This window comes from Perissodus microlepis, chromosome 16, assembly GCF_051167445.1.
Source record: "Perissodus microlepis isolate ML-2025 ecotype Zambia chromosome 16, ASM5116744v1, whole genome shotgun sequence".
Classification (NCBI taxonomy): domain Eukaryota; kingdom Metazoa; phylum Chordata; class Actinopteri; order Cichliformes; family Cichlidae; genus Perissodus; species Perissodus microlepis.
Window position 1 is genome coordinate 13,577,983 of NC_140476.1, and position 24,751 is coordinate 13,602,733.

Consider the following 24,751-nt stretch of genomic DNA (forward strand, 5'->3'; position numbering starts at 1 on the left):
ACAAAAATGCATGTATAATCCTGTTTGAAAGTATTAAGCCACTCATTTCTTTATTTATTGAAATGTGCAAATGTTCACTGAATATATAAATTATACAAGACAAAAACGGAGCTTGTACAATTCAGTGTTTGGTATGACCACATTAATTGTTCAACACAGCCTGAACTCTATTAGGAAATCCTTTAAGCAGTCTTCAGGAATAGTAATGAAGTAAAATAAAAGCCAGGCTGAGTTCATGAGTGATGATGTTCCATTGTGAGTTTTCCAATCCAGGTATGATTTTTTATTTTTTTTTCTCCCACCATTGGATAAGAAATCTAGCTGTTATTTCATGGTAGGTTAAAATCTGGTGGTGTTTTTCTGTGTTCATAATTCCATTACTTTTGGCAAGATCCCCAACATACTGGCTGAAATACGGCTCCAAACAACAACAGACTGCTATAGGCACTCGTTGAAGCGCTCTCCTGACCTCCTTCGTACATATTGACAGTAATTTGAACCAAAAGTTTCAGCTTCTTCACTCCATCAGACTTCTTGTCACTAATTTCAGTCCAGTTTTTGAGTATTTTTTGGCGTAATTCAACATTTCCCCACCTTAAGAATGATTTGTTGACAACCACCCTTCTACTGAGACCATTTCTATTGAGGCTCCAGTGAGCAGTAGATAGGTCAGCTGAAGGGCCAGGTTTCTTAAGGACATGCCTTTCAGATCCTGTTTATCTACTTTATATAGTATTTCTTTAAAATGTTTTTTAAAGCTTGAACTTCCTTTTTTGTCCTCTACTTGTCCCGTTTCCCCACATTTTTTCACGACACACTGCACAGCTTGCATAGATATGCCAAGTTTTCAGCTAAAACTTCTCTGGGAGTGACCTCTATGGTACAAAAACACTTTAGGTCTGTCAAACTGTGCTATCATTAGCATTTTCCATAAATTAAGCTAAATAAATTGGATCAAATAATGTTATTTGTCATGCTCTTTAATTTAAAAAAATGGTTCTTTGATAAGTTGGATGAGTCATAGGTCAGTGTTTAGTGGCAGGTTAAAAAGGGGGAGGGGATGGGGTGAAAAAGCAGTAAATGTCTGAAGAAAAATTTTAAGAATGCCAAAGCTTGGAATACAGACGAATGAGAGGATGCTCGAGACATTTGCACGTTACTGTAGTCCTATGAAGGCTACACTGTATACTTTATTATACCCAGAAGTTTGTATACTTTTATTTTTTACTATAAAATATTACTGTGTTGGCTTTTAAACCAGCTCTTCTCCTTCCTGTTGACAGGCAGGCTCTCAAAGTTACTTCATTAACATCTTCAGACCTGAGGTTTTACATGCTCTGTTCTGCTGCTGTATTATTCCACTGATTGCGCCTTCTTCCGGTATGAATACCTGCCCGTGGTGTACGTGCTGGTTGCACTTCCTTCGGTTACAAGCCTCGGGGCCAGTGTTGCCAACTCCTCAGTAAGGAAAATCGCTATTGGTTGTCTTAAAAGTCGCTAGAAGTCGCTACATGACGTCATCACCTAATTTGCATAATTGGTCATGCTAATCTAATTGTAACCTATGTTGTTGGAGAGAGAAATAACATCGTGGAAGAGACATAAAGTGAGTAAAAAACGTCCTAAATGCATTTAGAGTTTATTTAGAACTACAAATTAAATTTCCTTTAGCAATTATTGTTTTTTTTAATGTCACAATTCCAACCCTGCTCCTCCTTTTTAGGGGTCTGAAAACTCGCTAAATATAGCGACAAAGTCGCTAAGTTGGCAACACTGCTCGGGGCTCAGAGAGAAGGCGAAGATTCTCGAAGACGAGCGAGTGGAGAAAACCGCAGCTCCGGGCGGAGCGGGTGAAAAGAGCAAACATCCCCCCTCAGCTGTATACTGTGGGTGTCACCGCTGGAAGTTACGATCTGCTGAGGAGAAACTTGCAAACGAGGAAGAGGCAGCTAGATTCCCTAGGATCAAGACACTAAGAGCTAATTTTACTCTCCCAGCCGACGGGTTTTACTTTTTCAAATTCTCTCTCTCTTTTTTTTGTAGCTGCGAGGAGAAGAAATTAAAAATGTCTTTGATGGACTTGGAGAAGCTGAAGATGACGTGCGCTGGTCGGGCCATGGCAGTGCTGACCAGCGGTGGAGATGCACAAGGTGACCTCACAACTCGAACGTATATGTGTGGATGTAAACCCGTGTTTGTGTGGTGGGAAAATGTGGCTAGGTCGAGGGCTGAGGTGACAGCAGCTGGTAGTCAGCTCGGAATAGCAGCTGGATGATTAGGGATCAAAGGTCACACAGTAACTACGAGTTTATAGTAATACTTGTTTACTTTACCTGCTGCAGCAATAATCTGATGTTTGCATTCGTACATCAGTAATTCTAAGCCAATCCAACATAATGCACTATTGTGGAATAATAGCAGTACTTTAAGATGTGGTTTTATGGCCATGCTTTATGCCTTCACAGTACCAGGGCTCGCAAAATTTCAAAATCCCTGGTAGCCCTTCGGGCAGGGACTCTTCAGTTTTTGGTAGCCCAAAATAAATTTAAGTAGCCCGAATAAAAAAAGAGAGCAATTTTTTGATTGATGTTTTGTTTCCTTTACAATATTATACATTAAAGTATAATATTGTAACGGAAACAAAACATTAATCAAAAAATTGTTGAAACACAAATTACAACATTGTATAAAAATTACAATCATCAACTCAAATACTTGGTTCTAATTGAACAGAAATTTCTATGAACTTGTAAGAACTGTGTAGAACATGAATCAGCCTGTGTCAGATCCTGAATTTGAAATTTCCACTGAAGTCACGGGTAAGAGGCAAGTGGAACCAAGATCTAGGCCATTTGCTTTTTGAAGTTTGCAAAGACTGCTAAATTTTGCCAGTGGTAGTTCACTCTTTGCAACATAGTACGCTGTTCTAAACAGATTTTTCAGGTTTATTTTTAGTATGTTATTTGCAATTGGTGTTTGTTCTGGGAAAGATATTGCAGACTGAGCAATAATGCATTTCTTGCATTTCTCATGGGTTCTAATGGGGGTCTTTCTTAAAATTACTGGTCCCAGTAACAAAGGCGCTTGTCGACTCAGAAATCGAGGGAAAACCAACAACACACCCGGCAGAACATTATGTTATTTACACGGGTGCACATAAGTGGTCCGCATGTGCGCATTTGCTGTCAAAATAAAAGACGCGCACCAGATAAGAAGTTGCAACGCGTGTTTGCGTCCATATAAAATGCACTGTTTTTGTCCGCTAGAGTGGGATTTTCACGGCACATTCCGCACCACATCTCTGTGCGTTCATCATTTGTTTGAAGCCAGCTCACCTCCTGCAACTACTTTTCCGAGAATACGCGCTTCTTTTGTGGTTCGGAGTCCTTCTGACATTTCTTTGGAGGTGGAGGGACACCAAAGTAATTGCTTAAAGGAGCTTGCTTCTTCGACATCTTTAAGAGTTCTAAACAAATGTCTGTCCTCCTCCAGAAAATCTTATGTACGCAAACACGCGTTGCAACTTCTTATCTTGTGCGCCTTTTTTTATTTTGACAGCGAATGCACCTGCGGACCACTTATGTGCACCCCTGTTTATTATTTAGCTTGTCATATTGCAGCCACAGAAATTCTTTTGTCCATGAAACCATAAAGCTGCACTTTATTTTTTGCCTTATAGTCTGATTTGTCATAACTTTTCCGTTTTGTGGTAAGCTTTTCTTTGGCTGTCACTTCTTCACCCTGACCTGTCTTATTTGGCTCAGCAGAACTAAAATATATATCCTGCTGCTTTTACACACGCACTCACTTAACGCTCAGCGATTCTCTGCGCGATCAACCTCTCACATGTTTAAGCTTGCTGCGGGAGATTTCACTTGTCATGTTTGCATAGTAAGCTAACGATTGATAAGACGATGTCAGAGGAATTGGTGCGCAAATTATCGTCACTCACCAATCAGTACTGTCGCTCTCTATACACAGTTCGCGCGATTGCAAAGTGAAAGCAAAAAAAACAAGCAAATTCAAACGAAATTTCCGAAAGAATGCAAAAGCATTGACATATATTTTCCCTTCCTACGATAGCCCGACGGGCAGGGCAGAGATAGATTTTGGTAGCCCGACTGGAAAAATCGCTAGCCCCGGGACGTCGGGCTAGCGATTTTGCGAGCCCTGAGTACCATTTATAAGCATTTTCAGGGGTGTAAAACACTTCAATGTTAGTGCTGCTAAAAGGCTAGACCCTTCTGCCTCCCCTTTGAACTCACATAGTGTATCTGTTTCTGACTAATCAAAGCCTCCCATTGTCTATTGCTGCGGTCAGAGAAGATAACAGATAATGAAGTCATACCCACCTTACCGTTTGATTACCCCATGCAGAGCTGTGATGCAACAGCCTGTGTGCAAAGACCCAAGAAGAGGAAGATCTAACACTTTTTATCCTTGATTTAGGGATGAATGCTGCCGTCCGAGCTATGACCAGGATGGGCATTTATGTGGGGGCCAAGGTCTATCTCATTCATGAGGTAAACAAGCTTTATATGTAAGCCTCTTTGCATTAAAAAATGGGACAATAAAGATAGAGTCCCCAAGTGGGACAGATGAAATGTTCTTTGTAATGGCCAGCAGGGGGCGACTCGTCAGACGAAAACTCCTATAAAATAACTCCTAAAGAAGTTTTACCCATCACTTTACAGTCACTTTCAAAACATGAATGCTGTATTTGTTTTACCTTGATTCAGCGTTATTAATTAGGGCGTGGCTAATGTATGCGGTTTCTCAGGTAGAAAAACCCGCTGTAGTTAAGTAAATTATCAGTTTATTGCTTCTTATTGTGAGTACATTTTGTTTTTAGTTGGGGTTTTTTTGGTAGACAAAAGTAGAATACTAATTTATTGAACAAATAAGAACTGAGTAGGGCAGTTTCCCTGTTGCCTGGCAACTCAACAGGCAGTTGTCCCAGAAAAAAGACCATCAGCCCCGGCTTATCCAATCTAGTACCAAATGCAAAAGTAGTGTGAGGCTCCAGACGTGAAAACTGGGTGACCAGACTGGACAAAGTGGACATGTGTTTGAATGCAACTTTTCAAACTCTCTTGGTAAATAAATACAAAAATAAATAAAAGCAAGTTAAAGTTTGTTCGTATGGTGTCATGTGATAGTTTTTACATGCTCCTATATTCTTATTTTACTGTTATTTCAGCTGCTGTTCTGTCTGGTAACAGTCTTCATTTGTAGATTGGAATACCTTTTATGAGCCATATCAGACTATTTGAGCAATTTTTAGTGATTTATGTCACATAAAATACAGTGCAAAAAAATAACTTGTAATAAGGAGACAATTTTGAGTATATATTGGCTTTTTATTTTCTTTGTGGTGTTTTTCTACCGTATTCACCAAACTCTGCAATGCTAGTGACTTTTTGGTAACTTGTAACTTTTACTGACGGGCTAGACAGGCTAACCTTTATTTGATTTTAATCATTTATATGCAGTGGGTATAAAGCCAGACTTTTGAAAACTGCGTGTCTTGCAAAATCAGTAAAAATGTGGGACACTGTCTAAAGATATGGAGCAGGAGGAGAATGAGTAAACATGCTGTGCAGTGGCACTTAATGAAGGGCATCTGGAGTAAAATCTGTGTGGCAAACCCCTGTAGATAAGAGAGGAGTTGAAAGTACTTGTAGTATGCTGTGTTATTTTGACTCTGGCCATCTTTTACATATAAATGCAGCTTATAAACACTCTGAGATTGTTCTTTTTCATTATTGCTTGACTGCCCTCCATAATAATTTCTTTTCCTCAGGGTTACCAGGGCTTGGTGGATGGGGGAGACAACATCAAACTGGCCCACTGGCACAGTGTGACCAACATTATTCAGCTGGTAGGTTAAAATATTACTGTGGTTAAAGGTAGCTGTTATAAGAGACAATATTCAGCACAGAGTAAAAGTTATTTTGCTACAAAACACTTCAGGAGTAGACATTTTCATATCAAGCATGGGCAGTGTGACACTGAGCCACCATACAGGACATGGACACTTAAGCAGCTAATTAAATTCAGCCATCATGGATTTTACTTGTTAAATTTATGGGGGACCTAATTTAGGAATTAATTGTCAGTTTCCTATTTTTGCTCTCTCTAAGACCCTTAAGGATCTCCTTAAAAATTCATGTGGCTTATGTCTGAAAAGAATTTGAATTTTTGTTGTTGTTTTTCTGAGCTTAAATCTTTCTCTATTTCTCTCTTTTTTATAGTTTTATTGTTATTATTTCATCCATGTCTTCTCGTTTCTTCTCTTCCTATTACTGGTTGTAACCTGGTAAGGAGCTTTGCTGCATGCGCTTTTAGCCTAATCAGACGCAGGCTGCACTATTCAGAGTGCCAGGCTAAGTAAACAGTCTTCCAGCCAACCCAGGTGGCCTTGCATAGGGGAGGAACAGTCTAAGAATCTGATTAATTTTTTTCAAGATTGGCACAAACAATAATTTGGATTCAAGGATGAACGGATTGGAATTTGGTGATCAAAGGTCACCGGGACATTTGTTGCCATAATTCAGACATTTATTATGACAAATTTAATACAAATATTTTAAAACAAAAGGATAAAGTGTTGACATTTATTATCCAAATAGCCAAAGGTTCCCTTATTTTTACAGCCTTTATCCAGTGCCAAATATGTGACCATATTTCACATACGTGAACTGTGTTTTGGTTGGGTGCCCACCTTGAAACTGTAGTGGCTGTAGATAAAATGTGTGTTTGAGCCCAGTATAGTAGATCTCCTGTGCTGCTGGGTTGAAAGTGCTAATGAAGCATCCATGTTTTAGAAGTTGTCACATCCAGATCTGAAGCGTTGTTTGCTCTCTGATGCAATTTTTATTGGCCAAACATAAATATGCCGAATAACTTTTATTAAATTCCTTCAAAACGTCTCACTACATTTATGTTATGAGTCCCAACAGACATGGATGCAAACTGCAGCTTGCCTGGTTAGCAGAGTCTTTCAGTGTGAGGTAGTAATTGTATTTTACCACCAGATTATCTGCCAGAGTATCCCGTTTGCAGGTAAGTCTAATCTGTGTGTACCTGTGGTTCCCAACCTTCTATTGTTGTGCGAGTCCTCCTCCCCAGGTTTATGTTTATGCATTTTGAGAGGTCAAAACCAAAACAATTGGAGAAAAATCAAATTACTTCACAACTGGCTGTTTGAATTTTGTATCCACCAAAACTGGGAACCATTGCTTTATGAATCTCACTGATAATATTCTGTCTGCCTTAGTTTGGTTTTTGACTTGTTTTACATCTCTGCTGCAGGGTGGGACCGTGATAGGCAGTGCCCGCTGCAAGGCCTTCATGACGCGTGAGGGCAGAGTTTCCGCCGCCTTCAACCTGGTAAAGAAAGGCATCACCAACCTGTGCGTGTGTGGCGGCGACGGCAGCCTTACCGGAGCCAACATCTTCCGCAATGAGTGGAGCGATCTACTCGATGAACTCGTAAAGAAAGGTGAGTGTCGCTCAAGAAGATCACACTACTCAGAGTGCATATCAGAAACAAGAAGTGGAGTCATTTTTTGTTGAAGTCTCAGAAACGTGTTTGGAGTTTATTTAATTTCAACACTTGTGTGTGTGTGTGTGTTACTTCAGGAAGGATCACAGACACTATGGCTAAGCAGCATTATAACTTGAACATCGTGGGCCTCGTCGGCTCCATAGACAACGACTTCTGCGGCACCGACATGACCATCGGTGCCGACTCTGCGCTGCACCGCATCACGGAGATAATCGACGCCATAATGACCACTGCACAGAGGTGAGCCGCTGGGTAATTCGGAACAGCACTGAAGCGCCTGGTGTTTCATAAAAGCAGCATGCACAAGGTCACTGGATAAGTGAGTAATTAGTAAATGAGTTACAGGAAGGAAGATGTGTCGAGCACACCACATGTGCTGCAGTGCTGCTTCAAAGGAGCAGATTTATGGTAGTAAACATACTGCACGTAGATCAAGAAAAGATTAGTCAGGGATTAAGTAATGCCAAACATTTTGTGGTTCCAGCTTTTCACGTGTGTTGGGGGTTTTTTAGTAGTTGTATTCAGTTATTTGAACAGACATGGAGTAATGCTGATGATTAAGCATTACTTAATCTCAGCCCTATCAGAGTTATCTGAATATACCTGAACAGTGAATGATTAACTCTTAATGGAATGCGGTCTTTTGCACCATTCAAGGCTTTTGGCATGACTTCCATCTTGCCCAGACTTGCCTTCTCAGACACCAGCATGTTCTTTGTGTGTTTGCTGACATACTTTGTGGAAAAGAGTCTCACTGTAACTGTTTTGTACTTCCTACAGCCACCAGCGTGCATTTGTTTTGGAAGTGATGGGACGGCACTGCGGGTGAGAGTTGCACTTTAACCCATTTTGCTATCCCATATGCACTGCAGCTGCATGCAGCTCTTGTTATGCATTAACTGTCCTTTTATTCTTTGTTACAACTTTAGGTATTTGGCTTTAGTGTCAGCTCTGGCATCAGGGGCAGACTGGGTTTTTATTCCAGAGGCTCCACCTCAGGAGGGCTGGGAGGACAATATGTGTGCCCGTCTAAAGGGGGTAAGACACAAGTCCAGACTGTATGTTAGCCCCATGCATATACTGATTTACATTCACTGTGTGTATCCACATGACAGGTTTGGCCTGTGTCGAAGTAGACGAATTGGGCATAGTGTCAGTTTAGGCATGCCATGAAAGCAGGACAGTTTGCTAATGTCATACAAGCATCTGTGCATCTGCAAGGCACTGTGCAAACCAAGTCGGCTCTGTCCAATGATGGTCTTGCCTCTCCTGTTGCCACCTCCAGCTTTTTTTGTGTACATAGAGTAGTACAGGAAGCTCTCCCTGATTTATGGTTTTCATTTTTTAAAAGTTCCCAAACAGAGCCGTTTCACCAGATAAATTACTCCAGATGGAAATAACAGTCCTCCTTTGACTGTAGTTGTTCTGACTTTAAAGAACTTGGACACTGGTTTGTGCTTAATGACACAATAACATGTTTTACCCGTTTCCTTCTAGAGCCGCACAAGCGGGGGGTCGAGACTGAACATCATAATCGTCGCAGAAGGAGCCATTGACAGAAATGGCAAGCCCATCTCCTCAAATTATATAAAAGATGTAAGTCAGACAACGCACATTAATGCAGCACTACAATCTGAATATATCAGATACTGATTTATAGATTGTTTATTTCACTCCTGCAAAGGTCGGCTGTAGTTTTTCTTGGCGACAGCTGTTGCTGAGAGCTTTTTCAAATGCATAAAACGCTGAAATTCTTCCATGTGTTTGTTTTTAAGCTGGTGCAGAAGAGACTGGGTTATGACACCAGAGTGACAGTACTCGGCCACGTTCAGCGAGGAGGAATTCCCTCAGCGTTTGACAGAATGCTGGTAAGCTGAACAACAGATTTCATATTCATATCAAACTTGTAAATATTGTTGAAGTAATAAATTCAGGGACATAAACAAAAATAACTGCGTCTCAAAGCTACTCTGTCAATATTCCTGATTGTTCCTTTTGGCTGACCATTAAAATGATAATTAAACACTAGGGCTGTGTGATATGACCAAAATCTCATATCCCGATATAAGAATTCTATCGTCGATAACGATATAAATCGCAAAAATGTAACATTTTCTGTAAATTCTGTGAATCTCGGGCAGCTCGACTTGCGTGAAGTGTTTCCAGCTGCGCGTCATGTACCTGGAGTCGAGTGTTTTAACCGATGCATGAAACGATACATTTTTAGACATAAGTTGTAACATCTGCCGTTTTCTTTGGGCAATCGTGGCTCAAGAGTTGGGAGGTCGCCTTGTAATCGGAAGGTTGCCGGTTCGATCCCCGGCTTGGACAGTCTCGGTCGTTGTGTCCTTGGGCAAGACACTACTGGTGGTGGTCAGAGGGCCCGGTGGCGCCAGTGTCCGGCAGCCTCGCCTCTGTCAGTGCACCCCAGGGTGGCTGTGGCTACAATGTAGCTTGCCATCACCAGTGTGTGAATGGGTGGATGACTGGATGTGTAAAGCGCTTTGGGGTCCTTAGTCCTTAGTAAAGCGCTATACAAATTACAGGCCATTTACCATTTCTTTGTGAGTATTTATTACACAGGGTGCTGCGGAGAAAAGCCTGTTCTAACGTTTGAGTCTAAGGTCTATTTTTTAGCACCCGGCGGCTCTTTTTTACTTCTCATCCGTAAATAATCTGCTCTTTCACGTGATTCAGTTTATTTTGAAAAGTCTCAACAGGATCTTGAGCTTTATTGTGAAAGGTTTACGTGGAACATAAACAAGCGGACATGCGATGGTGTTACCGTCGTTGTTGCTAACCATAACGCATAAAAACAGGCGCTTGTCAGTCAGTAGTGTGGTTATATTAAATATAAGAGAAAGAGAGAACTTTAAGAAATTAATATAGCCACTACAGTGACCATCAAAACGATGAAAAAATATTGCCGTAAACAGTTTATTTTGCGACACCATGAAACAAACGATAGCATAAAATGAAACATAGACGTTTTTATATCGTCATCCGATATATATCGTTATATCGAACAGCCCTATTAAACACTATTTAACACAATGAACCTGCACTACTAACAAGTGGCCACAATCAGACTTAACACAAACTGATTACACGAAGAAAACTAGCACAGGATGTGTTTCTGTATGTGGCATAATACACAACAAGATGACCTGATACCGATAATAAAATAATCTATTGATGCATACTAACAAAGGCTGCCTGAGTAGATTTTTTTTAAAATAAATATTCAAATTAGTATGAGGTTAATTCCCAGTATTCAATGTCAGTGCTGTCTTAATTGCACATATATCCAAACACGTGTTTCCAGAGCAGCATATTGGGTGTCGAAGCGGTCGTCGCCCTCTTGGAGGCTTCTCCTGAAACCCCCGCCTGTGTCATCGGCCTGTCGGGCAACCAAGCGGTCCGCCTCCCTCTGGTGGAGTGTGTGGAGATGGTGAGTCTCTCTCCTGTCCTCGTGTAATTTATTTGTAATGAACAGAACAGGTCAGAAGTGAGATGCTGAGCTCTGGTTTTACTGCACCACCCTTTGCAGACTAAGTTGGTGCAGACGGCCATGAATGAGAAGAGGTTTGATGAAGCCATTAAACTGCGTGGAGGGTGAGAGTTTTGATTTATGTCACCTTATTGTTTTTATTGCAAATTAAAAAAACTAAACTAACGATGTACTTTTAGGAGTTTTGAGAGCAACTGGAACATCTACAAGAGTCTCGCTTTCCACAAGCCTCCTCAGTCTAAGGTAGGTCTGGAGGACTTGTAGACAGTTTAAGCCATAAATGATGTGAAATGATCCCAGGATTTAATCTTGGTGTTCTCTTTTATGTCTGACTTATGCTTCCTCAGAACAACTTCTCTTTTGCTATTCTGAACGTGGGAGCTCCGGCGGCAGGAATGAATTCTGCAGTGAGGTCGGCGGTGAGGTCAGGGCTCTCCCGTGGACACAAAGTCTACGGGGTCAATGACGGCTTTCTGGGACTTGCCGATGGAGCGGTGAGGCTGTGATTTTTTGTTTTGTTTGTTTGTTTTTTAACACTGAAGGAGATTTTAGCAGTTCCACAGTAACCTGTGTGAGACTGAAAGGAAAGTGTTCTTCAACCTGTCTGTCTGCAGGTGTTTGAGATGGAATGGCACAGTGTGGCTGGATGGACGGGCCAAGGAAGCTCACTGCTGGGGACAAAACGGTGAGTGTTTCACTGATATGAATCACTTAACCTGATCTTAAAGGCTTAACCTAACGCAGCAGTGGCTTAGGTGTTACGAGATTTTGCCATACGCTGATGACAAGTTTTGTTTAATTTCCTTCTTAAGGACTCTTCCCAACTCTCACCTGGAGAAGATTGTGGAAACCATCACCAAGTTCGAAATCTCAGCTCTGCTTGTAATAGGAGGGTTTGAGGTATAAGAAGCACAAAAGTGTCAAATCTAAATTATTCGAGCCATAAGTTACCGTATTAATATTGACCTGTATCCCTTTGACTTTCAAAGGCGTACCAAGGTGTGCTTGAGCTCTACGAGGCCCGGACTCACTACGATGAGCTCTGCATCCCCATGGTCGTTATCCCTGCTACCATTAGCAACAACGTCCCAGGAACTTTCTTCAGTGTGGGTACAGACACTGCTGTCAATTGTGCAATGGAGGTAGGGCTCAGCAGAAATATATTTTTGTATGGCTTTCTGTATGAATGTTATTCTTTGCAGTGTTCAGTTTGAAATCACAACTGCTTTGACCTTTAAGCTGTTTAAAAGACTTGAGTTTATTTAATTTTTGTTCATTTTTATTATAATTTTGTGTATAAACCAAATAGAAACATTTAGTGTTTGAGATGTTATCTTCCAGCTTTGAAGACATGGAAAATGAAACAGTGCGGTACAGTTTATCACTCTAAACCTATATTAATAGCGGACACTCACAGGTTACATTGCTAGGTACTCCTGCTCACTGGTTCATTAATGCAAATATCTGGTGCCAGACAGGCTGATATGAGTATTTCAGAAGCAGCTGATGTAATTGGATTTCCCAACAAAACCGTCTCTAGAGTTTCAAGATAATGGTGTCAAACTTAAAATATCACATTACAACCAAAGAATCAAATTCTTCTGCAGAGTTGTGACAAGATCAAGCAGTCTGCCAGTGGGACCAAGAGACGAGTGTTTGTGGTGGAGACCATGGGTGGGTACTGTGGATATCTGGCATCCGCTACTGGCATAGCAGTGGGTGCTGATGCAGCCTACATCTTTGAAGACCCCTTTAACATCCTTGACCTTAAGGTAGAAGAAAAAGATATTGTCCAAAGTCATTTTTGTGATGTTCACAGCACTGTTTCCTCTAATAACGTGAACTGTTTGCAGACAAATGTGGAGCACTTATCTGAAAAGATGAAGAAAGATGTCCAACGAGGTCTAATCCTGAGGTACGTAACATTTTATAGAGTCAACTAAATTTAAACAAGTGACAAATTAAAGGAAAAAGCTGTATTGCATGTATCCTTTTTCCTACAGTGATTGCACAAGAGGTCACTGAATAGTTTGATAAGTCTAAAAATTGAGGAACTCATGCAGCGATTTGACAGTCACCCAATCTGAGCCCAAATGAACAATGGGAGATTTAAAATTGACATGTTAGGCAGCGCTCACAGGACTGTCTTCAGGTAGAACAGTACAGCTAAGTTTTAGTTTGCAGCTATTTACTCATAGAATAGAAGATGTATTATGTATTTTGACTTCATTATTTCACTCTATGTTCCATGTGAAGCACACAAATTGATGAATTGATGTATTTATAGATAGATTCAAATTGTGGAAATTAGTTTCCCGCCCATGCGACCAGATACCGGATAAGCAGCAGAAAATTATGGATAATTGTTGTATAAGTGCCACATCAGTTTTTATAATTGTCTAGCTGAGCCTGCATCCAATAACACTGTGGCACTCCTTTGTTAATCATGTTCTCTGTCATGACAGGAATGAAAAATGCCATGAAAACTACACTACAGATTTCATCCATAAGCTGTATTCATCAGAAGGGAAGGACATCTTTGACTGCAGAGTCAATGTGTTAGGACACCTCCAGCAGGTATGGATCAGTTTTCCAACTTTGAGTTGTAGTCAAAAGCCTACATAGACTCGTCATGGGAATGATTGTTTTGTGCTTTTAATGATTTCTTTGAGCTGTTCTGTTTTTATTGATTGTACAGCATCTTTAACAACTTAAAAAAAACAAAAACAACAATTAGGTGCATGTGTTTGAATTAATTTTGGATTTTTTTTAAATCAACATGCTAGACAGTGCTCTCGGGAATGTCTTAAGGTTGAATGAGTTTCGATGTCTTGCTAAATCAACTTTACTACGCTTTAAATTAACACCCAACTGCAGTTAAAAAAGCTGATGAAAACATCCTTGAATATTATCATTTTATTTCTGGTTTATGCTGTCCTCATGTTTGTCTCCAAATTTCAACTATTTAGCTGTTGAACTGAGATGAAGTTGAATTTGGAGGTAGTCCTCGTCCTTTATTACTCCATTCACTTTTTGCAATGTACCAGTACCACTGGCAGCAAAACAGCCCCAAAGCATGATGCTGTTAGTGTTCTTAGGTTCAAAAGTCTGACTTTTACTCCTCCAAATTTACCTTTTCATTGTGGCCAAAAAGGTCAATCTTTGTCTCATCTGACCATAAGTCTTTTATCCAGAAGGCTTTTGACTTGTCCATGTCAAGTTTGAAGGTGTCAATTTTGGAGAAAGGGCTTCTTTCTTGGCCCATATCCTTATAGTTCATAGTGTTGTAAAATTTGAGTCACTGTAGACAATGATGCTGGTGTTCCAGCTGTTTCCACTTCATAGCAGGCTTGAGCCTTGGTGGTTCCTGCAAATCCTAACCAATTTCCTCTCATCTGAGGTTGACAGTTTGGATCTTCTTCCAGACCATATAGCTTGAACTGACGATCTTGGAATCTGTGGTTGGTCAGAAATGGCTCCAAGTGACAATACTTCTTAGATCGTCACTAAGTTCCTTGGACCTTCCCATTGTGCTGAGTAATGGTCAATCCAATGACTGCTGTCAAACAAAAACCTTTTTATTCTAGCAGAGAAACTACCACTGTAGTCAATCATGATCATTGACGAGAAGCTAATAGTCCTTGACCTCGCCAAGCTAAAAGCCATTTTAGAACCTTTTGTACATATATATTTGAACCTGTGTGTACAGTTTTGACCTTCCTGGAAAAACAACAGTTGAAAGAGATCATTAAAAGCCCCAAATCAACATGACATTCATGCCTGTGATGAGTATATTTAAATGTCTGACCTCAACTGCAATTGGCATTTTGATGTGATAATTTTGTTCTCGGTTTGGGCTGTAGGGCGGGGCACCTTCTCCCTTTGATAGAAATTTTGCAACGAAGCTGGGCGTGAAAGCTATCGAGTGGCTTTCAGAGAAACTGACTGAAAACTACCGACAAGGTAGGTTTACTGCAAGTTGTGGATGGCATTGATAGAACATGAAGCAATCCTGAATCAAACATCAGGTGTATTGACTGAATTTTTTTCCACCAGGCCGAGTGTTTGCCAACTCACCAGAAACAGCATGTGTCATCGGCCTTAACAGGAAGGTTGTCTCATTCACCCCTGTCACTGAACTGAAGGAAATAACCGATTTTGAGTAAGTAATACAAAAAAAATCTAAAATATGCTGCTTTTGGAAAACACATTGTCTTGTTTATTAATTATTATCCTTTTAATCTCCAAGGCACCGGATGCCCAAGGTAGAGTGGTGGTTAAAACTGCGGCCCATGCTAAAGATGTTGGCCAAGTACCAAACCAGCTTCAATGAATATGTCCCAGGAGAGATTGAACATGTGACTCAACGCTCCATCAGCATTGACAGTGGATTCTAAGCTCTCTGTAAAATGGCAGCATGCTTTGCACCTTTTAGCTTTTATCCATCATTTTTAATTCTCATCATCACATATCATATGTAACCTTTCTTCACAAGCTTGGGCTTTCAATTTGACTGCCTGACTTCTTGTTTTCACGTAAAGATATTTCAATGCTTTCCATCAAAATGCAGAACTCCCTTGCTCTGCCCTCTGATATATCGGTTAACCTGATGGATTCAGAGGTTTTGTGTGCTCCTTCTTGCACTAAAGTTGCTTTTATTTGCTCAGAGAAGTTCTGGTCATGATCCAATTTGTGCCCAGACTTTTTTGTTTGTGCTTAGGGGGCATACTGTATGGGCACAATAGGTGGCGGGACCTTTACTCCATGCCCATCTCTTAAACTTGAATGACCATGAATATACTTTCTAAATGCCAGCACTGATCTCACCTGTGTACCAGTATTTATTTGACAAGGAATTCAGCACAAATGTTTTCTTATTGTGCCAAAATCCAAGGGAGGCTTTGTATATTTAAACCACTGCTCAACAGACAGTCATAAGTGCCACTGAACAAAACATTTTATAGATTAACTACTGACTGTGCCATGAAACAAGACTGTATGCAAGGTGTTATAAATGCTTTCTCTCCAAAATCATGAGTGAATGAGCCAGAAATCATATGATAAAGGAATCTTTTTAACAGTTTTATTACAGAGTTTTATTAATATTTTATTAGCTAATAAGAGCTAAAATAAGAGCTACTAAATGTTTATTGAGATACTCTTATATAATCTTATTTAACACATGAAATGTCTGAATGTAACTGAAATGGCCAGTTAAGTGTCTTCGTTTGTTTTTTTTAATACTGTTCGACTGAAAACTGCTTCTGCCTTTTAAACCGAACAGCAAACAACAAAATATGAACACACACACCTGTAAACAAACTAAACTTCACAAAAAACTATTTCACATGAACAATGAAATCTGTAAAGGAATATGAACTTACGTGTGTATTATTGTCTCTATATCTGTCTTAAATAAAATTCTATTGAACTCTATTAGAAATCAGTTAATTGTTGTTTGAATTTTCACTTTAGGTTAAACCTGCAAATTAATAATGACTGCTCAACAGAGCAAAAAATGTGTTGCTATTTCAGCTCCCGCTAATGTCACAACATAAGAAGATTAGTGTGAAAATGAAGATGGAAGAACTTAACTTGAAAACACTTTTACAGCTCTTAGAAATTGAATGAAAATGGAAAATCATTTCCACTATTTTCTTTTTTAGCTGATTGAGGGCTCTTGGTGGCAAAAGCAAACTGGAAGTCCTCGCATGTCTCTGGTTGGTCAAACAGGAATTGAGGGCCTGTGAAATCATATACAGCACACATCAGTGGTCCAAAACGACACACCACACAAACACATTGTGGTTTGATACTTACTGCTTGAAGATTTAGATTCAGCGGTTTTCTAGAAATGGTTAATCATAGTTTAGTATGTTTGTTCCAAAACCGAGACAACATGAAGTAGAATAGGCTTTCAGTGAAAAAAACATTACCTTCTCAGTGAACAAAGATCCAGTGAAACCGAAAAAGTCCTGCAAAGAAACCTGGAGGTAATTCCAAAAGCAGGAAAATACTGTTTTCTGTCTTAATTGTTTGTTGAAGGCAACTGGACATTTTGGGGGATTTTTTGGTTCATGAGAAAGTTTCAAGCCTTATCCAAGAGGAATCTGACATATTTAGCCTCCCGGAGTTGGTCCTGAGAGTTGCTGGCCCATCCTGCCATGAGGGCTGTTAAAGGTCACAGAAGCAATGGTGTGAATTCTCTGCAAAACACTGGCCCTCCCACATGGGTCACAGTGTGAGTGGTGGTTGAAACCAGAGTTAATAATAGTTTTGTACTTTATAATCAGTTTTCATTGTTTTTTCATTTTGACTATTTGTTTTTAGTTAAGTTTAGGTTCAGTTATTTTCCAGAGTTTTGTTTCAGTATAGTTTTTACTGTATGGTTGTAATTTACTTTTTATTAGACTCAGTGTTAGTTTTAGTCTTTTTAATTATTATTGTATAAGGAGGCCATATGTTAGAAGCAATATTTAGGAAAACACATCCAACAATGCCTCATCAGGAAAGCTATAGTAACATTTTTACCAAAGTAACAGATACCAAAAATTAAGGATATTTCATTATTTTTCCTTATTTATTCCTCTTTTTTTTTTTTTTTATCTTGTTTTGATTTATTTTCCAAGTTCACAAAATTGTTTACGTTAGTTTAAATTTTTTTTTTTTTAGGTTTATTTTAGTTTCCACTGTTGCTTGTGCTGTACCAGTGTACCGGCACAGGTGATGTGACAATAAAAGTGAAAACACCAGTAAAGTTATCTCAAGACTGCATTTTAAGTAGAAAGTTTAAGATTTTAGAACTAATGCAGCCTCTTGGATGGGAAATAAAACATCGTCATGAGCCAAAAAAGACGTCCGGTTTCCCTAAACTCAAGCATGTCGAGACACCATGAGCTGTATGCCTAAAAACCTACACAGTGATTTCTGTGAGATCATTTATTCCTCACCTCCTCCTGTGATGAGCGCACATCAAATCCAAATCCAGGAAAGCCTGGTGTGTTGGGATCAGAGTTCAGAGAGAACAAGAAAGCTGGAGATTTGGTCTCAGAGCTCCCTTGATCTTTGGAGCTGGCTGGGCTAAAGCTACAGTGAACACACGAAAACCAGTTGTCAGGACTTGAGTGAGTGTAATTCAAAGCATCAGACCACTCATCCAAAGTCTTACTTAAATGAGAATGTCGGGGTTGAAGACGCAATTGTAATTTTTGACTGAGGATCAGTCTCCTGAGATGGAGGCTGAGAAGAAGTAGCGAGTTCCTCATCGTCCTTGTCGCGTGGTGGCTGCTCTTCATGTGTAGCTGCTCCCTTCTCCATCTCACTCTCAAAAATCTCCTCTGCATAGAAAACTGTGGGCAGCTTCTCCTGTCGAGGGGGTCAAAGCATTTCCAACAGTTAGGATGGATACTTGTAAAAGTGGGTTTTCCATTGTGGCAATACTGTTCTGTGGAGTGCCTCGAGCAACTTGATATTTTTCTGGAAACATACACGGCCTCTAAACTTCTCTGATACAGTAGAATAGATTATTTTAAGTCTTAAAAATTGTATTTCATTGATAAAAATGTCAAAATCATACTTGGCAGGTCTGGACTACATTTCCCACAAAACAGCACATTTCGGTCTGTTGTTAGGTTACCTCGTAACCCCTACAACCCCAGCTTTTCATGTAGGTTTCTGACAAACAGTGGTAATTTCTAATCCTGTGCTGGGTTTCTATATGATAAGCAGTGCGGCTTCTAGTAAAGGCATACAAAACTGTGGAATGCCTTTACTAGAAGCCCCAACTACCTATTTATAACACACACTGCTGTGGAGACAGCAAGGTAAACTAGGACAGGAAGAAGAAATAACAAGAAAAAAGAAAAAGTTATACATTCAATACATTTGGCAAATTTGTTTGATTAACTGGTTCAGGTGTATTAGCAGAAATGGCAAGTATAGTAAACTAAAAATCAGAAAACCTGGTGTTCTTGTGAAGTCTCCTCTTCCTGCTCCTCAGTGTGCATGTCCTCTGGCTGATTCTGGTCTGAAGAAGCAAATATTCTGTTCATGTGGTTTGATTAACATGATCATTCAAACTAAACTCATGGCACCAGAGAGGCGCACCACAAAGCCAGATTAACAGGTTATGTCGAGCTTCAGCTTTCAGTGTCACATAAGTTACCAAGGTGATCTTAATCTTGCTAGATGATGAGGATGACTGTTTGGGATTCAATTTTAAAAAATACATTTGTAAAAATGTGTAGGTAATTGCACAGACTGCCCTGTAAATATAAAACAGGATGGTTTTATTTACAGAATATGTCATTTGTTGTTTTTAAAAAAATGAAATTTCTCAATGGTGAATAGTGAGATTTTCTCTCTGGCTTAAAAAAGAAAGCTTGTGATTGCCCTTTTCTTATCTTTAGTCCTTTCTGTCTTTATTTTACATATTTCTTTATCATCCAAAGACATAGACTGAAATAGACAGCAATCAATCAATCTATATTATGAGTAAGAAGAGTCAAATAATGTCCCCTTTTAATGTGAGTGACCCCGAATACACCCTTCAGTATATGACTCACCACAAAACTGTTGACTGGACCACAGCTCCTTACTTCCTTTCTCTGGGGAAGTACTACAGGTGGGTAAATCCTGGATGTTTTCCTCATGGATCTCTTCAGCATTTGCCTCTTCATCAGATGTTTTATGACCACTCTGTAACAAATGCTCAGATTTATCAAAGTGTGAAGTTATAACTGGAACAGCTTTAACTGCCTTTCATGATTGCTTGCCAGTGTTTAGATGCATTTAATAAAATGCTAAATCTGTACCGTTGTCTGATTGAGATGCAGAGAGGAGATGTCAATGGAAGGCTCTCTGTCCCTGGCTGTCTGATGATCAAATCCATTCTCTTGTTCTGTTACAGGCTGCAAGCCAAAAGCACTAGAAACAAAAAATGGGCTCGGTCAGTCAGAAATGACCATTCCTGTAAGCTATGTGATTATTCTTTGTGAGTGATTCACTAAAATACCTATCTGGCAGTTTCTCGGTGGAAAATGAAGTAACTACTGGACCTGTTCGGACAAAAATTTAAGGGACTGTATACCAAGCTGTAAAAATTTTCAGCTCTAACAGAGCAAAGCTCAAAGATACGAAAGGTTTATCACCAGTAAGATGGTCCAGCTCCTTCTGCTTCATTGTTATTTGTTCATCCCAAGCTTTGATCCTACATTCAATTTCCTCTTTTTCAGCCTTCAGCACGAGGAGCTTTTCAGCAAGAGGGTTTTGTAAATAATATTCTTTATGCTCCTGGAAAATCTTTCTGTAGCTTGCAATCCTTTCTTGAAAGACCTCCCTGTTTAGGTATAAATAAAGAACATTTAACATGTCTGTTTCCAACACACAAAAGTATTAATCACAACAAGGCTGTTAAATGAACCCACGTGTCATGGTTGTAGTTGGCTTTTCTTTTCTCCAGTTCTGCTTTCAACGTCTGCTCATATTGAAGAAGCAGGCCGTTAGTCGCCTTCATCCTAAATTTATATAAAAGACAAGCAGGTACTCTGTAGGTTATTTACTTTTACTCTGTCACTTGCTACATATTAATTAAGTACAAGACTTTTTTAGAACTTACAAAAGAACTAACAAAAAATGAAGCTGTTCCCAATCACAGGGTTTCTAGGGGATAGTGCACGATGGATCAAAATTTGATGGGAGTGTCCTTTGTTCATTACTTCACCAGTTTTGATAACAACACAGGCTGAAATGGAGCCTCAAACCATCATCCAGCCTTAACCGTGTGTTATAGCTGGCTGTAGACACTTGACTGGCCTCCTCTCTACATACTGACGACAATTTAAACTAATGGGATTCATCACTACATAAGACCTTGTTGCCCGATTTTCAGTCCAGTCCCGTGTAATTTGGCATACCTCAGCCTGGCATACCACTTCTTAGGAATGGCTTCTTGACAATCATCCTTCCAGTGAGACCAATTTTGTTTGGTTTCAGTGAACAGTAGATGGATGAGATCTATCTCTCAGGTCCTGTGTCAAGTCTTTACTGGACTTTTTTTTCTCTATTTCTCAAGGATAGGACTTTGAGATCCTGTTCATCTTTAGTTTTTTAACGTTTCCATCACTTCTTCTATCCTCCACTTGTCCTATTTTCTATTATTTCTTTTTAAGAACCATCCTGCGATATACCAAGTTTTCAGCTAAGCTCTTTGGGAATCATTGTTGGTGCAAAATGCTATTTCATTTCTATCAAACTGAGTTATCTTTGGCATTTTTTGTAGAATCAACTCAAGAAATGGGAGTAAATTATATGTTTTTAGGGCAGGGTGCTAATTACAAAGTGCCTAAAAATACAGTTTAAAATGACTTCCTTGCTACGTTATCTGTTATGTGCAGACAAAATACTGGTTCATTCCTTGATTTAGATGCATTTTTATGCTTGAATGATTCACAGGTCAGTGTTAAGTGGCAGTGTTAATAAAGATACAAACAACAACAACAACAAAAAACATTGGTCATGAACAAGGACTAGATTGAAAATGAGTGAAAAAGCATCCAAATGGCCAAAGAAAAACTTTAAAAGACCTTCAGAAAGCCTGGAGAAATAATACTCAAGACCACTGTAAAAATCACAAGAAAGTCTGGCTCCGTGGAGCGAAATATAAAGAAATGAGAGGTGGCTCAACACTTTTGCCCAATCTTCCTGCGCCGTAATCTATCATGGTTTGGCACATTTATTTCCTGTTTAATTTTACAAAATGCTGTACCTTTTTGCATTTGCTTTATTACGTGTTACAGTGCTCTGTTTCACACTGATTTCCTCTTCAAGTTGCTCAATATTTCTGTTGATTGCTTCAATGTAAGACTTCTTCTCAGCAATGTTGGCTCTGGAAACTGTTGCCAAACACATTAACACAGCACACAATATTCTTATATTAAAAGACAAAGTTCGTGATATAGGATTCCCCAACATTGTGCTTCTGTTAATAGCTGATAAAGAAATTCAAAAGGACACTATCACTTTAAACTCTAATCCCTTAAGGCTAGTCAGGTGGTTGGAAGTGTACTCAATGGGTAACCTGATCAATCAGTACTAAAGCAGGGATCTTTAAACAGTAATGGACTAAATGGACCTTATACAAGGGAATGAATGGGCAATGTTTTTAAATGACTCAAGACAAGGTGACCAGATATTAAAAAGAGGATACTGCCACTTAGCATCATAAAATGCTAGAGACTGGACCCACAGGCAAGCATAACAAAAAAAAACCTTTAGTCATTGATCCAAAAAACAGAAACAGACAAAAAAAACAGAAACAAAACAAGAAAAACTAAATAGAAATGGGCTTGTGAAACAAAAGGTAGACAAACAGACAAGGTGATAATTGACAAGGCAAGTCTATATATATACACAAAGGAGTAGATTGAGTACAGGAGAAAGTGATCAAATAAGGAAATCTAATGACAGACCGTTAGAAATGAGGGAAGAGAACAAAAGCAGGAAATAAAAACACACCTAGATATGAAAAAACCACCCTTCAACGTAATGCGAGAAGTCAGCAAAAGGACAAGTGACTAACAACTACTGAAACATTAAGAATACAGTTGTTGGACAAAGATACAGTTTTGTTGATTTTGGTCCTTCACGCTACCACTTGTGAATTTTAAATAAAACAATCAAAATGTGATTAAAGTACAGAGTTTTAGCTTTAATGACGTATTGATTACTTAATTTTGTGTAGTACAGAGGAAAAACTACAAAAATTTTGGTGTTGTACAACAAAATATAGACCTAATCATAATATAACATGCAGACAGAAACAGGGAGGACACATCAAGGTGGCCAAGAGGGGCTCTGTGGCTTAAACTGACAAAAAAAAAAAAGCTTAATGGTGTTTAATATCTAATAACAAAAGACACAAAGGCCTGTCTTTAGCCCAGTTTATCATTACCTTTCTTAAGCCACTGTTTTACACCAACATTAGCATCAACACATACCTTTAATCTGTTGGTTAATTTCATTCTTCTTTTGAGATAGCTCCCGGGTTTGAAGAGCTATAAAAAAAAGTACAAATAACACTTATCTTCCATAATAATAACAAAAACAACAATAATATAAATAAACCTCTAAAACCTTTTTAACATTGTTTAAATTGTCATGTTGTCTGTAGCTAGCTTCCTGGCTTGTGACTGACATTTAGCCATACAGCTAATAAGCTAATGCTAATCCAAGATAACATAACTGATGTAATAAACTGTAATAAACTGAATAAGTGAATTTACCGAGGTGAAAGAGGAGCTGGTCAATATTATCAAATGAATCCTGGTCATTCATTTTTATACTTTGAGGCTAATATTATCACATCAACTGATCCCGTTCTTCAGAGCTATTGATGCTAAAGCTAAAGGCTAGGAACTGAGACTTCTTCAGGAAATGACATTGTTTTAATGTTATTTTTAATTAGTTCAATTATAAGTAAAGGAATCAACATTCATATTATTTCTACTGACTTTTTTTTTAAAGGCTACCATATTATTGAACGTTTTTATTAAGAAAAACTTAAAATTCATAATTCATTTAATTAAATTCATTTTATGTTATTTTAATATGTTATTATTAATAATAATTTTATGTTGGTATTGTATGAAAATTTTAAATGATAAATGATTTTCTGTAAAAACAGTAGGAATTCATCGCTATTACTGTAAATGACCTTTAAATTTGGTAAATATTTTTATGTTTGTTTGAAAGGTACTTCGGTTTTATTTTGAAATCCATGCTTTTATTTTTGAAACAGGAAACTGGCGTAAAACCGTTAAAGGGCTGTTAGTAACGTTTCTTTTAGGATATGGTAAATAGTGTGCCTTAAAGTGAAAAATATGTACGTTTCCTTTGCCAATTAGTACCTGGCTGACAGTGGCACAAGGTTTGTTAATGTTTCCTTTAACGGAATAAGTTACATGCAATCAAAATGTCGTTTAATAGAGTTTATGTTGTTAACCTTGACCTTGACCTTTATGTATAGTTGTAAGTTAGTGAGGTGATATAATGAATTGAGTGATGTAAATTTGATGTATATGCTATATGTGAGCAGGAGAAATTTGTTTCCTTTGTTGTTATGGTATTAATATTGCTGGTTTTGTTTTGCTCCTAGCTCTTACGGTGTCTTCACTGAATGTTTCAATAAAAACATTTCCAATAAAACCTCTGTGAAGCATCAGTATAAGAGACCATCATTCAGCCAGGGATGCTACAGTAAGAGCTTAGCCTCACGAGTTTCACCTGATTGCCAAAGTCTATGATGAAAGAAGAGGGATTCATTGTGATGGTCTAAATGTGACACTCGCTCAAAATGGAAGCATCTCAGATATTAACTGCAGAAGCAGAAGGCTCAGATCAAATAAAAGACATCTGTCAAGCAAGCAAGGATGAGGAACTTCGCAGATCTGATCGCCCAAGAAATCCCACGGAGAAGATGCTTGCATTTCAGAGAGAGGAGGCACACAAAAGGGAGAAGCGGCTCATGCACCTTTATGATCAATGGAAGATCCAGGCACGTAAGGCAAGAAATCAGCTAAAGCTAGACATTCCAGAGAGTGAAATCGCAGCTCTCATTGATATCTTAGAGAAATGCATGAATGATATTACGGACATTTATGTACAAATCAGAG

General features: G+C 38.9%; 2 protein-coding genes across 3 annotated transcripts; one reads left to right on the forward strand and one right to left on the reverse strand.

The window, feature by feature from the left end:
* The first annotated feature begins 1,477 nt into the window (after positions 1 to 1,477).
* On the forward strand, positions 1,478 to 16,517 carry pfkla (phosphofructokinase, liver a). The gene is made up of 23 exons (XM_084908333.1): positions 1,478 to 1,606; positions 1,724 to 2,150; positions 4,450 to 4,523; positions 5,804 to 5,881; positions 7,315 to 7,504; positions 7,645 to 7,810; positions 8,351 to 8,395; positions 8,500 to 8,608; positions 9,068 to 9,166; positions 9,346 to 9,438; positions 10,896 to 11,021; positions 11,121 to 11,185; positions 11,261 to 11,324; positions 11,429 to 11,575; positions 11,696 to 11,766; positions 11,894 to 11,981; positions 12,071 to 12,223; positions 12,689 to 12,853; positions 12,935 to 12,996; positions 13,547 to 13,658; positions 14,945 to 15,044; positions 15,138 to 15,243; positions 15,331 to 16,517. Exons 1-23 carry the CDS (start codon positions 1,565 to 1,567, stop codon positions 15,476 to 15,478), a joined length of 2,730 nt encoding a protein of 909 aa, XP_084764459.1. The 5' UTR covers positions 1,478 to 1,564; the 3' UTR covers positions 15,479 to 16,517.
* Positions 16,518 to 16,602: 85 nt separating this feature from the next.
* LOC146370520 (uncharacterized) lies at positions 16,603 to 23,486 on the reverse strand. 2 transcript variants are annotated; one of them, XM_084908342.1, is made up of 14 exons: positions 23,363 to 23,486; positions 23,078 to 23,134; positions 21,847 to 21,973; positions 20,507 to 20,596; positions 20,231 to 20,418; positions 20,095 to 20,137; positions 19,895 to 20,006; positions 19,646 to 19,778; positions 19,043 to 19,107; positions 18,250 to 18,446; positions 18,032 to 18,167; positions 17,018 to 17,056; positions 16,902 to 16,929; positions 16,603 to 16,825 (listed from the first exon to the last, which is right to left on the reverse strand). In XM_084908342.1, the coding sequence occupies exons 1-14, from the start codon at positions 23,412 to 23,414 to the stop codon at positions 16,698 to 16,700; spliced, it is 1,395 nt and encodes a 464-aa protein (XP_084764468.1). In that variant the 5' UTR covers positions 23,415 to 23,486; the 3' UTR covers positions 16,603 to 16,697. The 2 variants fall into 2 exon arrangements, with proteins under 2 accessions (XP_084764468.1, XP_084764469.1); XM_084908343.1 differs by lacking the exons at positions 21,847 to 21,973; positions 23,363 to 23,486.
* Positions 23,487 to 24,751: the final 1,265 nt, after the last annotated feature.

Excerpts from the sequence above, each read along its gene's own strand:
- pfkla (XM_084908333.1), top strand. The coding sequence starts at position 1,565 with ATGTTGTTGGAGAGAGAAATAACATCGTGGAAGAGACATAAA. Across the intron at positions 7,811-8,350 it reads ATAATGACCACTGCACAGAG|CCACCAGCGTGCATTTGTTT; the intron begins GTGAGCCGCTGG and ends TACTTCCTACAG. Across the intron at positions 11,022-11,120 it reads TGGTGGAGTGTGTGGAGATG|ACTAAGTTGGTGCAGACGGC; the intron begins GTGAGTCTCTCT and ends CACCCTTTGCAG.
- LOC146370520 (XM_084908342.1), bottom strand. The coding sequence starts at position 23,414 with ATGAATGACCAGGATTCATTTGATAATATTGACCAGCTCCTCTTTCAC. Across the intron at positions 21,974-23,077 it reads AATTAACCAACAGATTAAAG|TTTCCAGAGCCAACATTGCT; the intron begins GTATGTGTTGAT and ends GTTTGGCAACAG. Across the intron at positions 18,447-19,042 it reads AGACTTCACAAGAACACCAG|GAGAAGCTGCCCACAGTTTT; the intron begins GTTTTCTGATTT and ends CCCCCTCGACAG.